The 17,164-nt window shown below is 40.8% G+C and overlaps 2 protein-coding genes across 2 annotated transcripts; one reads left to right on the top strand and one right to left on the bottom strand.

The window, feature by feature from the left end:
* Positions 1-3,149: 3,149 nt before the first annotated feature.
* Positions 3,150-10,907, bottom strand: dnaaf10 (dynein axonemal assembly factor 10). Its single transcript, XM_080740283.1, has 8 exons — positions 10,661-10,907; positions 9,811-9,911; positions 9,586-9,716; positions 8,443-8,544; positions 7,363-7,478; positions 6,828-6,962; positions 4,987-5,084; positions 3,150-4,067 (listed from the first exon to the last, which is right to left on the bottom strand). Exons 1-8 carry the CDS (start codon positions 10,844-10,846, stop codon positions 3,860-3,862), a joined length of 1,077 nt encoding a protein of 358 aa, XP_080596409.1. The 5' UTR covers positions 10,847-10,907; the 3' UTR covers positions 3,150-3,859.
* A 486-nt stretch (positions 10,908-11,393) lies between these two features.
* On the top strand, positions 11,394-15,108 carry pno1 (partner of NOB1 homolog). The gene is made up of 7 exons (XM_080739753.1): positions 11,394-11,687; positions 12,891-13,040; positions 13,863-13,946; positions 14,096-14,156; positions 14,296-14,413; positions 14,569-14,639; positions 14,768-15,108. The coding sequence occupies exons 1-7, from the start codon at positions 11,478-11,480 to the stop codon at positions 14,833-14,835; spliced, it is 762 nt and encodes a 253-aa protein (XP_080595879.1). The 5' UTR covers positions 11,394-11,477; the 3' UTR covers positions 14,836-15,108.
* Positions 15,109-17,164: the final 2,056 nt, after the last annotated feature.

Here is a 17,164-nt window from a genome sequence, read left to right as displayed (position 1 = left end):
GTTTTTTTTTTGCTCTGGTTGGCTGAAATGTCATGTGAAGCTCACCACAGAGACACACGGGCTCCTACAAATTCACGCCCCCTATTGTGATAGCGGCCCCACTTCGGGTAAGGATGAAAGGTGTACTGCATCTGCCAATGCAATCCCAATGAGAGGCATCTTGAAATAACATAATTTCCGTGGTTGACTACTGAGGCCGTAGCGATTTTTTTGTGTTCTAATAGTGTCCCCTGAGTTTAATTTGGCCTTTTTAAAGTGGCATATCTGTCATCTTGATACACTACCTACAATATACTTTAATATACTTCAGTGCTAGCATTGGAAAATGTAAGTTTAAGTGGCCGCATGGTACACACATCATGGACGCATCCCTTGAGGTTTTCAATACCCAGATACGCTTGTCTCTCATGTATAATTAGGCTATTTATTTTTGGGACATTGTGGCATCTTGCTTCTTCCAAACAGAGTCTTGCAAGTTATTTTTTGGTTAATACTAACCTGGAGAATCAAACAGAGTCTTACAAGTTATTTTTTGGTTAATACTAACCTGGAGAATTCACTCTGTAGTTGAAAAAGTCAGGATCTTCAAAGTCGGCGCTCGTAAATGCATAGCAATAAAGACAGTGATGTCACTGAAAAGCGACAGGTTCTCTGTCTGCCGTTTCCACTCTGCTCTGTTAACATTATGGGTAACCCATTCAAGTGGCAATTAAATGTGACACACATCATGTATTTAGAAAACAAGAAGATATGTTGGCAGAGTCAGTCCATACATTTGGAAACATATTTTTATTTAAATCAATATAGTCTTCAGTTCGTGTAGGATTATTTTAATATTAGGCTAACCACAGTTGAATTGCAATGACTTTCTATGGGCTGGCTTGCAGTACACCGTTCTCCCTTACCCGAAGTGGGGCCACTGTCTCAATTGTGGGCGTGAATTTGTAGGCGCCTGTGTGTCTCTATTCCACCAATCCTCAAGATTTTTGGACATCTGATTGGCTACGGGCATAGAAGGCCCCTCTTGTGGCCCTTATATGTTCCTCGATATTATGATGTCACCCTTAAACACAGACACGCACACACACAGACATACATACTGTAGATTTTTTGACTAATTGATGTATGGCCCATATGGCCAGAACGCGCATTGTAATTTATATCAGGCCGCACTTGTTGATGGTGACGTCACCAAGAATGCTGGTCCCTCATTGGCTGTTGATGGTGATGACGTTACCACTCACATCCCTCTCTAAAGCATTATTTCAAGTACCATCAAGCTTATTAAGGCATTGGTTATATACCACTATTACAATAGGTTAAATTATATTTCTGCAATTATGTTTTTGCTAGTGTTTTCCCAAGGGTTTTTCCCAATGGATGACTCTGTGTTTTTTCAAGCGTTTTCCCATTGGATGACGTAGGCGCAGACAGACAGACACACACATGGACATAGATTATAGTTATATTAGATGATCAGTTGATCAATTGTGTTCCAGCTTGGATCTAACATGCTATACTTTAGGTACCTATTTATAAGTATAACAATAAACTAATTTCTCAAGGTTTTAAAGATAAAACCGACATTCTTTCATAATATTTTTCTTTTAATATTTTATATTATCATTACAATCTTGGGGGCTGAAAATTACAGCAGTATGGAATAAGGTTTGATTTGCAGGCCATGTCTCTGCTTTTTATGGGGGGCTCTCTCCATTCCGACATGTCTCCACTCCGACAGTGACTTCTTATTGTCGGAGTGGCAACACGTCCATAGAGGTTAAGGTCAGGGTTAGGGTAAGAGATAGGGTTAGTATCTGTCGGAAAGGAGACATGTCGGAATGGAGAGATGCACCCGCTTTTTATATCCACTCCTCTGGTCATTCATTGTCATCACCGGTGGGGATGTTTTACCCCTGCTTCTGGTCGGTCTGAATTAAATACATTTGCAATTCCTTATGGGAAATAGACTGTCTGATATTTAATCAATCCCTGCTATTGACAAGTAGCAGATGTAGTGTTTAAATACATTGCATGACATAAAACAGAGCATATACTTTACACAGAGCTCAAAGCGTAGAGGGTCCAGTTATTTCAAGATTATTAAATCATACCTCAAGCCAGAGGCTTGCCGAGCTGTTTTTCTTCATGCTAAGCATTTCATTCCATGGCACCATTTGGAAAATGTAGGATGTGCTGAAAGAAATATGGTATATGACGTAATAGAAATATATTCAGTGTTGAATATTTTAGTGTTAGCCATCTTACGACCCTTTGTTATAGAAGGGTTAAGAGGAACCAATGTCACAGTACTTTTGAAATACTAGGTCGATGCCCCTCGGCTTATGCAATACCCGTTGTACCTGTTGTCAGAGTACCTAGTGCTTTGTCATAATACTGGAGGCCAGTCTATGGTCTCAGTACTTTGACGTTATATTGGTGACATCAGGGATCTCCATACAGAGATTTGTGGCCTTTTGGTTCTGGACAACCTTTGGTCCGAAGGACAACACGTGCAATACACGCCATTGAAGTCGATCGCTCAGATGGTGCTCGTTCTATGTGCTAGAAAGTTATTGATTGATAAAATGTACCTCCTCAGGAACATTCTGTTCACCAAATATAACCTCTATTTGTGTTGTAATAAAAATTCTCCACCATTATTCAGATTAACTAATCATGCACTGTCTTCTTTTTCCTAGTCACCATAGAGAAATACATTGACATCTTGGATGCAAAATTCATGACCAGACTGTTGAAGACCGTGTACGCCGGGCTCCATGACAAATCAGAGGATGATAAAGATCTCCAGGACTTCTTCAAATTCAAAGGCTGGATATGATCCCACTGGTGGTCCTGGACATCTCTCTTTTTGAACCTATAAGCTACTCACATCTTAACACTCCACACTGAAACAAGATTTACTGCGTGATAATAAGAAAGGCATGACTTAATCAAGAATACATCTTAAAGGGTATTATGTATGCTCTATAACATCTTTGATGTAGGCTCAACCCCATAAACTATCTCTAATCTTTAATTCCACTGTGATGTTGCTAGCGGTCCAGTGCCCTGACTTTATCAGAAACAATTCATAAGGGCTGCAACAAAAGAACATACCACTAAGAAACTTCTAAAAAGGTCCGTTTAATCTTAAAACAAACTTGTCAAACATGAATGAAAAATCTAATTTTTAACAGCACAAACAAACAAATCTGGAACAAAAACAACTAAACTGATATTTCAAAAGTATAGGATGTAGATGGATGTAGATCAGTCAAAGTTATTAAACTCTGACCCCCAGAATGTTTTCATATAGATTACAGACTAGATGGCGTCAACGAAGCTTTTCAATATGACAGGACTTCTCCTAGTTATATAGGCACTGATCCCGGAGCAGGATTTGTTTTGCCTATAGTTAGGTAGGTTATTAAACTCACATGTCAGATGCTGACAAAAAACAAAAATAATTTAAGCAAAATATTCCATGATAAAGTCTTAGTTGAAATTACCAAATCCGCCTACCACTTGTCACTGGTAGCTTCTGAACTGTCCACAGCCCTCCTCTGAGACACACGAGTAGACAGAAATTGTGCCATCTATCTATAAATGTGACTAATCTCCATGGCTGTGGTTGTGTCTTGTGTGGGAAATGGACTTCAATCAACCGTCATTCTAATGTAGGTGTCAAGCCTAATTTATGCTCCGTTGTACGACAGTGTTGTGTGCCAAAAATGGCCGACATACAAGCTTGCTTCCATGACACGCAGTGAGCTTGCAGATTGGCTATTTTAGGCATGCGACACCATTGTGAGAATCTGCCTTTATCTTCCAATATTTTTTAGTTTTTCTTCATCTTTTACACACGGTTGAGTTTGGTCACGATGAGCACATGGATGGATTCATCAAAGCTTGAGCACACACAAAGGCCCTGCTTGTCGGGGCTCCAGTCCAGGCTAGAGATTGGCTGCGTGGACACAGTGACGTTCTGCAAGAGGTTGACAGAGCCAGCCACCCCCATGTCCACGTCCTCCGAGTCCTTCTTAGTTCTCTGGGCAGGGTATTCACTGGAATGGAGATTTGATCAAAACCATTAAGTCAATTGGGAGGAGCTGGTTAAGGTGCAGCTGCAACACTTGCATTGCAGCTTGCTCTAACAAAAACAATAATACTTTGTTCATAAAACTGACATAACAGTGGCATTAATAAATTATGCCATCATTGTGGGGCTATGTACAATGGTGTAAAGTAAACGTTTAGTGAACTTAAATCAATCCCCCCGGCTTTATTTCAGGTTAGAGAGCCAGGAAACCAAGGGCAGAGAGAGAAGGGGGACATGTGAGAAAAGAGGGGGTGATCAGTCACATTTGTGACATTTTTGGTGACACTTTTGATGACATTTGTTGTCAAATCAAATCCGGATGTTACATTTTGTGTACATTTTGTTTTAACGTAAAATATTGTGAGGGAATGCTTATTTGGGAAGATTATCCTCTAGTTTGAGGGTTCCAAATTAAGCCTTCCCATTTACTCACACATTCCGGGGCTGCCCTGATAATGATTATCAAACTTAGATAGTACTGCTCCCACCCATAAATAAATAAATAAAATGTCCTTCGGATCTGCATGAATCAGACAGGTGACCTATTTTGAATCGTGCAGCAATTTTCATAGAACGTTTGCATGCCTTTTGTTTCCAAATTGATACATGCCCCATTTTAAAATACTGCAAGTGGCACATACAGTACTATACTGTGACTAAAGAGTTAAAGGTTATTCATTCTGAACATAATCCATTTCAAGACTGCTGCCTACATCAATGTTAGGGACTGACTCATCTGTACTTTTGAAATATTGTGTGGAACATTTCAGTTAACAGCTTCTTGTTTTTCACAGCACGGATATAAAACGTTATTGAATGACACCCTCTGAATGTCTTCACTTGGTCTGTAATTAAAGCCTATTTTTACAGTGGAGAGGTCTTACTATTTCCATAGGTGTAGATTCCCTGCACCGCCAGCAGTCATGAAGATGTCTCTGTTCTGAGGCAGATGCCTAACCTGCCAGATGGTTGATTTATGAGCCTGAAACAACAGGAACAAATAGTTTACTTGCACAGACCTATTAACCCTATCTTGAAGAGAAACCACACACCACACCCACGCTATCCACCTCTAAATACTTTTTTTTATTTGCCCATGAGGAGAATAGTTTATGCAGTGGTTCAAGTCTTCCTATAACGTACAATAGATGTAAAAGTGTTATTTTCTCAGTTTTAATTCAATAATTTGTACACTCTCTGATTTAAATTAACACACAGTAGGACTTAATGATGTAAGAGAACTTCTTCGATCTGTTTAATTCATGCCAGTGATTCTCAAATATTTTCATCTACATTGATTATGTATTTATCCACGGAGCCCCATCTGAAAAGATTTCATGCCATGGAACCCCATAAGAGAGAATTTATTTGTTTTTTGTAAAAAAAAAAGAAAAGAAAAGTGCCTACTAGCTCACAATCGGTTGATATTTTAGAAAAAACAAAGTGTCGGGTTTAAGTTATTAACAAATTAGCTGGGGACGACCTGGAAGCCCCTGAAGGACCCCTGGGGGTCCACAGACCCCACTTTGAGAACCAGTGTTGAATGCCAAATGAGAAACTGCAGTGCTGCATGTTTTATGGAATAGCTCAGGGACGAGGGCAGCCAAAAATGAAGGGCTCCATCACATTTTCAAACTGGCATCCCAAAAGATTCATAAAGTAATTAGAATTGAGCCCAGAAAGGAGCTGGGCCATTATAAACAGAGTTTAATGAGTCTACAGTCTACATGTGTTCAATAACGGTCAACTCTAAAAGCTTTGCCATGAAAGTGTAACAAAGACACACCCGTTGATGGTTGAGTGGTTCCACACCCACATGCACTCTGTGCTGGCCTGGGATCAAATCCTGCCAATGTCTTCATCCCGAGCCACCCATTCAATGTTCCCCTCTCAGCTTTCAAAGCTTTCAAAAGAAATTAAAAAGCACCACACAAAGCGGAGTGGAGTGGACCACACTCCTTTAAAAAAAGAAAATAATCCAAAATGCTTTGGCTTTCCAAAATCTAGACCAAATAAGCAATATGAGAGGGAGACATCAACATTTGTTATTTAAACAACAGCCATGGATTGACGCAGGCAGGGTAATACACACACTTCGAGGGAGGCCGGTTACAATACCCTGCCATGCATTGCTCCAGCTGCAGGCAGGGCAGGGGTGAGATGCCGTGTGCTCAGTTGGGCTCTGCGAGCCCAGACTTATTTAGCTGCACGCACGCGCACCTCGCCGCCTCACATGCAAGCACGCGCACGTCACGAATTTAGAGGGGCACCACTTCTAAAATCCATATCACACCACTGAGGCAGGGTGAAAAAGAATCTACCTCCAGCCACTTGTGTAGATAGCTACACATTGTATGAAATCATTTTGGACTAAAGTAGTACTGTATTTGGAAAGCTACGGTCTCTGATCTTGCTCTCAGCCCTACCCACCTACTCTAAAACCAGTGAAATTGAGCTCTTTGCATTTTCCCAGAGGCACAGTGAAAAATCCACACCTTTCTGTCCTATGTCGTTTTTGGCCAACGACCTCACGGCTGCGAAGCACGTTAGACAAACACGACTGCAAACATTTCCAGCTGTAAAAATAGTCAAAATCTGCCCCTCCCCTACCTCTCTTTTTCTGTATCCTGAAATGCTGAAAAATAACCTTGGACACCTTTTCCGTATAGAGGAGCCAAATATATGTCTGTCTGTCTGTTTCTCTCTCTCCACCTGGGTTGATTACCTTTTCGGAAACAGAGGCGAAGCCCTTGGTGGGGTGTTGCGTCCTCATGTCAAACACATGGAACTTTCCCTCCAGGGAGGTGGCCACCAGCTTGTTCATGTTAATGTCTTTTCTGTCAAACTCTACACAGCATACCTGATCACAAATAAAGAGGACATTTTAGATAGCATAAGAAATTGTAAAGGAAAATTACAACTTCAGGTTAATATCTTCAGGTCATTATTCTACATTTACAGGTGGCACTCCTTGTCAACACTGGAATTACTTTATATTATAAATTATACACATAATAGCATTTACTTACAAACATATACAATTTTGTTACTAGCACGTTGACCGGATAGAGTAACTAAAAATAAAATGGTGATTTAACAATGAAATGCAGTGTTGCTGGTTCCAAATGAATTGTGCTGCTGATAAACATTAACTTTACTGCTCTCAAACTAGAGGCCATTGTCTTGTTTGAAAATGCAAGGTTTTGATCTGGCAGTTGCAATGGCATGTTACCCACAACTGTCCTGAAAGTTGATCTCACCCCATTTTTTATGTTGGTCTCCCACCGTAAGGACATATTCCTGAGGTCAAACAATTTGACGTCCCCATTGTCGTATCCCGCGCACACGCATCGGTCCTCGTCATTGAAGGCATGACCTGCATTCAGAGGGTCATAAAAGTAAACTTAAACTATCTTAGATCTAGACAAATAGACCTTTATTGATCCTGTGAGAGAAGAAAATCTGTTGCCATTGGCAGTACAGCAGTAAGAAACAGAGAATGCAGAAAGTGGGTCAAGAAAATGTGGTGAATTCAGAGCAGGAACAATTATGACCCACTTCCTCAACCCAAATAAAATGGGCATGCCCTCTAGATGGGCACTCAAGGTGCTTTTGGCTGTGCAGGGTATTCTTTTTACCACTGGTGCTTAAAGTGGGGTCAGGGGACCCCCAGGGGTCCTTGTTGGGGTTCTACACTTATAGCCAATCTACAAGACTACAACATTTTGACGCGTTGTGGAGCTGGTACAGTAGATGTGCTATTTAAAAAGAAAAAATCAAACCTCGGTTCGAAGTGGAGCGGTGAATCTGAGCAGCTATACCCTGTGAGTGTGTGTGTGTGTGTGTGTGTGTGTGTGTGTGTGTGTGTGTGTGTGTGTGTGCGCGCACAAAACAGCGCCCCTCCTTTAACTAGTGTGTTGTGTGTGGCCACTCAAGGTATTGCCAGGCTACGGACGGACGGACACGGCCAGCCAGCCAGCCACCCACATACCCACGGACATACCTGTCTATTGGGAGCGCTTTCACCGCTCCAAAAAAAAGAATGTTGAAAAAAGTGTTGTTTTTGACAGCACATTTTGATTTAGTTTTAGTCAAAGTCTTTTGAATAAAATGTCTTTTAGTTTTATTCATAATTTAGTCAGCTGAACAGTTGTAGTTTTAGTCTAATTCTAGTCGACTAAATATCATAAGATGTATTTTGGCAGGTCTTGATGGCATCGTAATGACTGATTTTGCACTTGGTTGCGTGCTGAAAATAGCCGATTTACACAACGCCTTCTCTTATGGGTGTCCCCCTGGCACAAAACCTTTCAAATGGGATCTATGGGTTTTTTACGTACCAAAGGCAACAGTCCAGCAGTCTCTCTTGGTTTCACCCTCCATGGGCTCCATGCTAGCCACAGGTGAGTCTTTCTGCCTGGGATCCCAGACCTTCACTGTACCTGTAGGCCAAGACTCCAATACATTACATGCAGCCCTATCACAAATCTGTGATGATAATAACCGCTGTAGAATCATCAGAAGTGTGTGTTAATTTGGACATTGTACACTTTCCAAAACAGCATGAGCCCTGCACTAGGATGTTACATCAATCACTGCTATTTCATTCTGCAGCAAAAAAATAAATAATACTAATAATTTAACTATGAAAGTGTACAAATTGACCATTCAAAATTAACACTCATTTTACTGTATGACAATATTTAAATGCTGCTGCAGATGCAAGCCAGCACAGCAGTGCCAAATGCCTAGTGGATCACTACCATACCTGGAATACATTACTGACAATCAACCAAGCATAAGAGGCAGTAACTGGGTGGCTGTCATCAACCATCTGCTTTACTTGTTTCATTCTGTTCTTTCTAAGCATTAAAAGCTTTGCATAATATTCTCAAAATACCAATCAATATCAATACTTTTTTGGAGTTCTGATGATATGTGTGTGATGAATAGAGTTGTGCCGATTGATCAGTGAGTGATCACGAACGGCCGATAATGCCTCTATCGGCTTTGATCGGTATCGGATTTGCCGATCTACAAGCTAGATCAGCTATTTTCACAATATTTATCTGTGGGACTGAATGTAACCTCAGCTTCAACTCCTACAAGTTGAATTGGACACTAAAGGACCTCAGCCTGCAAAAGTCTGGGTTTCCGAGGCTAGCAGTCTCCTAATGTATATCTCCTAATGTGTATTTATACTTAATATACACAATGTAAATGTTTTGTAATAGAAATCATTAAATATATAAATACTGCTACAATAACACAATAAATAGAAGAATTTATGGATTTGACGCTGCAATCGGGAATATCGGTATCGGCAGATACTGATTCCAGTTGATCGGTGATCAGTATCGGCCCCAAAATCGGAGCATTTCTAGTGATGAAGTGTGTGCGTGTGTGAGACCAGGGAAAGGAAAGCTGATATGTAATGTAACTAATAAAAAATGGTAAGACCAGCCTTTGTGAGATGTTTTTACCATCTCTGCTTCCTGTGACTATCTCCGGGGCTCCATCCCCAATCCCCAAGCCTCCAACACCATCTATACAGTTGATGATTTCCTTATGGGCTTTCACAGAGTACACAGGATTGTCTGGCATTTCCAGATTCCTGTGGACAAGACAAATACATTAAGGTACTTACATTCAACATGTCTAGGCGTATAGGCAAGACATTCTGACCAGTACAGTGCATAGATAAATACCAGATGTTGAGATTGCCATCAAAAGCCCCAGTCGCTATGTGTCTCTGTTGTAGAGAGGTGGCCCCAAATGTCCCACACTTTATGGGCTTTGCTTTCTCTACCTGAAATACATTAAGGGTCAGGGTTTATCATGTTCCATGTTTCAATTTGAAATGTATATTTTTGACCATAATAATGGTCAACATTTTTTTTTTCAAAGATCCGATTTTCGTGCAGCAAGTAACTTTAAGTAAGGAATAAATTGCATGATCCAACTCTAAAGCTATACTCTGCATAACACTAATATGATGGCGATTTTACAGTCAGTGTGGGACATGAATGCAAGTGTGTGTGTGTGTGTGTGTGTTCCAAAAGCTTTATACCATATATATAGACTATATATATATATATATATATATATATAGACTATATATATATATATATATATATATATATATATATATATATGTGTGTGTGTGTGTGTGTGTGTCACACAATGCGACATAGCTCTGTTTACACAATGATGTACCCCCTCCAACTGTATATGTTCCCCATTTTCAACTTTTTTATTTTATTTGTGATACTTGCCCCTGCCAATAAAGCTCCTTTGAATTGATTTGTGTGAGTGCGTGCGTGCGTGTGAGTGCGTGTGTGTATGGGGGTTTACCGTTGTGTTATCGGTTTCTATGGAAACGTGACTACTTGAACTTTCTGGAAGAATAGTAGGCTATAGCTAGCAATACAATACTCTCATGGTCAAATGTGAAATACAAAATCGTTAATCAAATACATCTACGTTGTCAAGGAATACAAAACATTATCTTTGTTTTAAGGGAAAGGCGTAAATAAAGGTAGGTTTAATAATGCATACCTCCTTGACAAGCTGAACTTCCCCCTGTTGCACCTCGTATATTTGCATCACCCCAGTCCCTCTGGCAAAGTTGCCCATGCAGACAAACTTGGCGCTGCACGGGATCCATTTGGTGTCAAAGATGGTGTAGTTCAGGCTCTTCTGTATGTGTGCGATGATCTGAGGCTTTTCGAACGGCGTTGACATGATGTTTGCTGGAAGAAAAGTCGATGCGTTCTTGTTTTCTTTCCCCCAAAAGGATGCTGATGACTGCTGTCACGAACTGCCAAAACAAAACGTGACGCGAAAGACCCCCAATAATGCAGTGGCGTCAGTTCAGCAAAAGCTAAGGTATGGCAACATGACTGGTGTCTTGCATGCGCGCCTTCACCAGTCGTGTTGCCATACCTTAGCAACAGCCATGATGAATTCATTTTAAGAAGTACATTTTATTTTTTTCCCCCCTGTTGCCAAGCTATGGCAGTTGCCATACCATTTCCATACCCAATTGACTCCTCTGCCCCAATGCAACGTACGGGTCTACGGGGCTGTCCCAACATTGGCCTGATCAGATAACGGTCACAAAAACATAAATAAAGATATCGAATACGTACAAACAAATTAGTTTGACGAATCGATTACAATCAATACCATAACAATACATAACAGTCGAACAATTGTTAGCAGTAGCGGTTGATTTAATATTTTTGTTATATTTCAGGCGGAGGTTAAGTTGCTTCGTCGGTCCCTTTACAGTGCACGAGGACAACATCCTTCCCCCGTGTTTAGAAGTTGCGCTGTTAATTTTGCTCTTTTTGCTCGGATAACATCAATAATCATGGACACGGACAATAATCCAGACCCTCAGACCTCCATCGCTGCTGGCGGTGAAGGTGCAGACACAGACAGCGCAGCAGATTTCGTACAGGTCAAGTCTAAAAAGAGCCACAAGCGAAAACGTGAACAAGATGGAGTGGGGATGGAGGCAGAGGACTGCGTGGCCGTCAAGCGGCCGCAGTTTCCACCTATTTCGGGCGATCAGTTAAAGGTATGCAGTGGTTTATTTTGTATCGTTGCGTTTAGTGTTATTATGATCTGTAACTGCGAACTAACAATGATCAGTCGTTGACCCACGTTGGCTCTTGTCAGCTGGCTGTGTTGCGCTTGCGCAATATGCCTTTGCTGACATGACGTCCTCGGGACCGTCTATGTTTTGATTGATTGAAGACTTTATTAGAAGTTTGCATAGGAAAAGCGGTACAGTTTCATGACGGTACAGTTCACTGGTACAAGGTCTACTAAAAGGAGATCCATGAAAAGACTAAGCTTATTTCCACAGGAAAGGTTCTATATAATATGTCCCCCACGTGCCACGTACCCCCGCAAAAAAAGGTTCTTTGTAATTTCAAATTATTAATGACAACTCTAAATACACATACACACAACAGAACATAATGAGGAGAAAATACGAATACTAGTGTGATAGGGGCCGGGGGGCACTAGGGACAGCTGGGCACCATATCTTTGTTATGACTGGGCATCTGGACGAGTGGGCACCAGGACATGTGGGCATTTGGACGAGTGGGCACCTCAACAAGTAGGCACTTAGGGGTGGAGACATCTTGGCACAGGGACATGTGGACAACTGGGCAGTGGGCACCTAAATTAAGATTGCCCACATGTTCTAAGTGCCCAACTGTCCCACCATTTCCTGCATTTGAGTTGTTATCCCCCTTTTGGGTGGGCGGGGAACATGGAACCTTTTTTGGCAGAGGGTGGGAAAACAGAACCTGGGGAACATACAGGTAGAACCTTTTTGAGGGGGAAGTGGGGAACATAGAACCTGGGGATTGTGAACATAGAGAGGACCCCACGCCTCGAACCACCAGAGTTTTACATTTGATGCATTGACAGTTGACACTGATTTTGTTGTGTAATAATGCAGTGTTTCTCAAACTTTCGAATGTCAAGGTAACCTCGTTGCGGGGTTCATTTGGTTTCATTTGTACACTGTCAGAGTTACAAACTTGTATAGGTCAATTTAGACCCCCCTAAAGGAACCCACAGAGTCCCTGGAATCCACTTTGAGAACCACAAATCAATAATCTTTCTTAAAAGTTCTATCATTTTACGACGGTAAATGATGTGGTGAATGGATGAGTAGGTTGTTCTGTTTCTGTGCATTTTTGGCACCTACAATTTTTATTTAATTTGATGGATAATGTTAACATTTGCTTTTGATTCTTTACAGGGTGGAGTAGATGAGATGCGTAAAATCCCAGTCCCACCTCACAGATACACACCACTGAAGGAGAACTGGATGAAGATCTTCACTCCCATTGTAGAGAACCTACAGCTTCAAGTTAGATTCAACCTGAAAAGCAGGAATGTTGAAATTAAAGTAAGTTTTGCATGTTTAGCTCTACACATAACCTCTGAAACCCTGTACGTTTAGTTCATCAGTGTCCTTGGTGCCCTCCCTGTTTCCGCTACACCAAATGTCTTTGCCGACAATAGCCGATCTACAAGCGAGCTTGTAGCTGTTTTCGCTGAATGGCAACCTATTATGCCTAGATTAGGGATGCAAGGGCTCATGTGGTCTAACTAAACTAAACACATGATGCCTGTTGATGTTTTCAGCAGAGAATATGCACTGGTGTAGGCAGTAGGCTCAACACTGTGCCAGCCCTAGACTGGCTGATATTCTACACGTAATGCATTTTCATTGAGGTACTCTTTCCAGACCCAGAGGCATTCTAATTTGTAGAGCTCCGTGTGTACTCACCCAATAATGAGTTGCTGTGACCTGGGGTCAGCTACTCAGCTCTGGTCATCTTATCCATTTGAAAATATATATTTAGTACCACAAGTTTCAAAAGGAGCAGATTCTATGTACGTGACAGGGTGGCATTCACAGCAGCACTATGTAAACTTCCTTCAACAAACACCAAAACCTTAACCCAGCCCCCCCGCTTGCATCCATCATTCACCACCAAGACGACACACATATGCATGTGCCAGCCCTGCACTAAGGAAATCAACATCTTATCCTGTTTCTTAAACTAAAGGGCACATACATTTGCATGGGGTAATTGTAATCACGCCTGTCAATTTGTGTGCCCCATATGATATATGCTTATTGAAGGACTTTTACATGAGTTCTGATAGATTTGTATGATGCATTCTGATCGTGTGCTCATGTTTATAAAATGTCCTTCTTCAGACATGCAAAGACACGCAGGACATCGCCTCACTCACAAGAGCTTCAGATTTCGTCAAGGCATTTCTACTAGGATTTCAGGTTGAGGTACGTATCCTTGTGGGAGCATGAAGAATGCCAATCAAGTGTTTAAATAGAGCAAATGTTTAGATTTATTCTTATTTTTAGAAACCTTCATTTAATTTGTTTATTTACACCCATCTAACTTTATCCCTTTATCGCTCCCATCTCCCTAGGACGCTCTGGCACTCATCAGATTAGATGAGCTTTTCCTAGAATCCTTCGAAGTCACAGACGGTAAGATTGCACCAACTTTTGAGCACCCGTTTGCTCCATATTGTAAATTCTCCTTCTATCCCTGTTCCAAAGTCAAGGTCAAGCATTTTTGGCGTGCGCTCATTGTCTAAGTGTTTTCTCATGTCGGCTGTCTTGGCAGTGAAACCGCTTAAGGGAGACCACTTATCCCGAGCCATCGGAAGGATAGCTGGGAAGGGCGGAAAAACCAAATTCACCATTGAAAATGTCACAAAGACTCGCATTGTGCTGGCAGACACGTGAGTGGCTCCCCTGAGTTTTAAGAGAAAAAAGTTAAACTGCTCCATATCCTGTGGAAGTATGGGTCAAGTCAATTGTTTGAGCTACAAAGAAACTGAAATAAAACAAGTTTATACAGTATATTTTAATAAAGTTTACCTTATTCATTCAACAGAAAAGTACACATATTAGGATCTTTTCAGAACATCAAGATGGCCCGCACAGCGATATGCAATCTAATCTTAGGTAAGTGGGATACTAAACAGTTTTTTCATTTCATGGACCTACTCTACGTACTTACGAATTTTTAAAGCCTGCGTAAAAGTCTGGAAATTTGCAATGTGTTAAAAGACTTTGAACTCTTCTTCCCACAGGAAGCCCACCATCAAAGGTCTACGGCAACATCAGGGCAGTGGCCAGCAGGTCTGCAGACAGATTCTGAAATATGGATCCAGTTTGTTCTGTGTGGTTGGCCATAGTGAACACGACCATGAATGGTTTCTGTGCCTTGGTGTGGACTAACCTTTTACAGGTTGTTCTTCAATAGTAGTGTCGTTTCTTTGGGGGGCAGATGGACCTGGCATCATGATTACTGGTTGTTGGGTTTATACAGTTCCAAATAAAGATGCATACCGGTAATCTTCACAGAAATGTTAATTACCATGTGAATTAATGTAAATAAATGTATTTCAGCCCCAGTACTCAAATTGTCATAACACATTATGATACATTTTGTACATTTTCTGACTCATTGTAATGATATTTATTAAAGCCCATTTCCACCAAGCAAATAAATGCTTGAATTAGGAAAAGAAAATCTGATTTCTGAGATGTAAATGCAATATGAGTTGCAATCGGCTCTGTGCCTTACTGTAATCCCAGGTTTTAAGGAGACATAACCGTTCAGTTAATTTTCCAAATAGCTCCGTTTTAATTGGCTCTGCACTGCAGCTGCTGACATGAAACGGAAACGACACCTTCACAGGTTTCTGGTTAAAATCAAAGCTCTGGGAAAATAAATGTTACATCAAACTGGTCCCCTTGGGAATACGGTTATGAACAGAGCAAAATCCATCTGAATTCTGACAGTCACAATTCCAAGACTAAACCTGCATTTGAAGGCTTTTTACGGGTTTCTTACTCTGCAAAAATAAGCTGCCCTAGTTATTACTGCTGGTATACAACAAAGAACAATTACAGATGATCAAATGTTGAGTAATTGAGGAGGCCAATGTGTTCAACGTTTTAAAGTTTTATTTAAATTTTTTAAATTTTCATACAGTATCAAGTTTCCAACAGTCCCACAGCATAAGATGCAGCATGCAGAAAAGGAAAAACAAAAGTTCTCAAACGTAATCATTTCAGATTTTCCCCCACACAAACTAAAGAGAACCCAAATAATCCTCAGAGAAAAGAAAAGCACTTACGAACTAAAGCGTGGTCTGAACTATACAGAGAACAGAGCCAGAACTGCTTTTAACAAATACTTATATACAAAAGAAAAAGAAAACATCCATTTTTCCCCTTTAAGCTGAGTACAGTGTGTGGCAGTTTGAGACAGGATCAGATATGCAACTTTACTGAAATAGAAGCATGTGGCTGACCCGGGTTAAAATACAAAAAAAGTTTACATGTAGTTCAGTTCATTTGGATTACCTCTCATAATATGTGTACATTTACCAAAGTTTGGCAACATCCATATCATATACCATTGAAATTCTTAAATATATTAACATCACCATCCATGTGTAAACAAGAGGATTATTTCAAAAAATTGATCTACATGCACAACGAAAAAATATATTTCCATGTCATGCAAGCACAGGGAGGCCCAAGCCGTGCAGAGCTTTGGGGTTGGGGTGGGGGGGAGGGGAAGTTGGGGTAAGATAGGGCGCTCCAAATTCACATCTCTCACTAAAACACCTGTCCAAATCCACAGTTGGTCTATTAAAGAAAAAGAAAAATCATTGTCCCAGTGCCATTCTATAGGAAGTGTTTCCGCTTTTTAAAAAATGGACTGTTTGTTTAGAATTGTGTAATTCTACCGGTGTACTATTGGAGTGTGTGAGAGAGAAAAAAACAGAGGTGAATGTGACAGAAGAAGCCAACTTTTGAAATGTACACGCTCAAAAGAAACGTAAAATATACAGTCTCTCATTGCACATTGATCACGCCAACGTATTTATTCTGTATTTCTTCTTAAGAGAATTTCGTTCCGTTGCCCTAAATTGAGGTGTCTGCTGTCCCGCACTGTTTGTATTCAAGAAGGGCTCATGAGCAAACATTACCTAATATACACATATATTGGTTTTAAAAAACAACAATCCTGCCTGCAGATAAATCTCTGAATGTTAAGTTGCTATATACGTACAGTATTTATGATTTTGCCCTGTAATCTCAAGGGTTTTGTTCACAAATCTGTCTATCATTGTTCTTCTTGGTTCTTAGACACATCTCTAGCCCCTTTTCTTACAAATAATGAAAATGTACTGAAATTCATCTCATGAATTCACAGAGAACTCATTAGCCCGAGCTGAGCCCATCTTTCGCATTGGGGATTGTCTTTCTGAATGCACACAGTTCAATGTAAAATGTGTCATTGAGAGTAAACCATGTTATCAGTTTGCAGCCACAAATTTGGGGAAAGTCCCGAAAGCGCGAAGCCCGAAAGCGCGAAGTGGGGAAATGTCTCCTACCGCACCGTTAGCGCGAAGTGGGGAAATGTCTCCTACCGCACCGATATTGTATGGTAGTACAGCTCCTTGTGAACG

The sequence above is a fragment of the Nannobrachium achirus genome, assembly GCF_963921795.1.
Source record: "Nannobrachium achirus genome assembly, chromosome: 13".
In the NCBI taxonomy this organism is placed as follows: domain Eukaryota; kingdom Metazoa; phylum Chordata; class Actinopteri; order Myctophiformes; family Myctophidae; genus Nannobrachium; species Nannobrachium achirus.
This window is presented reverse-complemented; position numbering and strand designations above follow the sequence as displayed.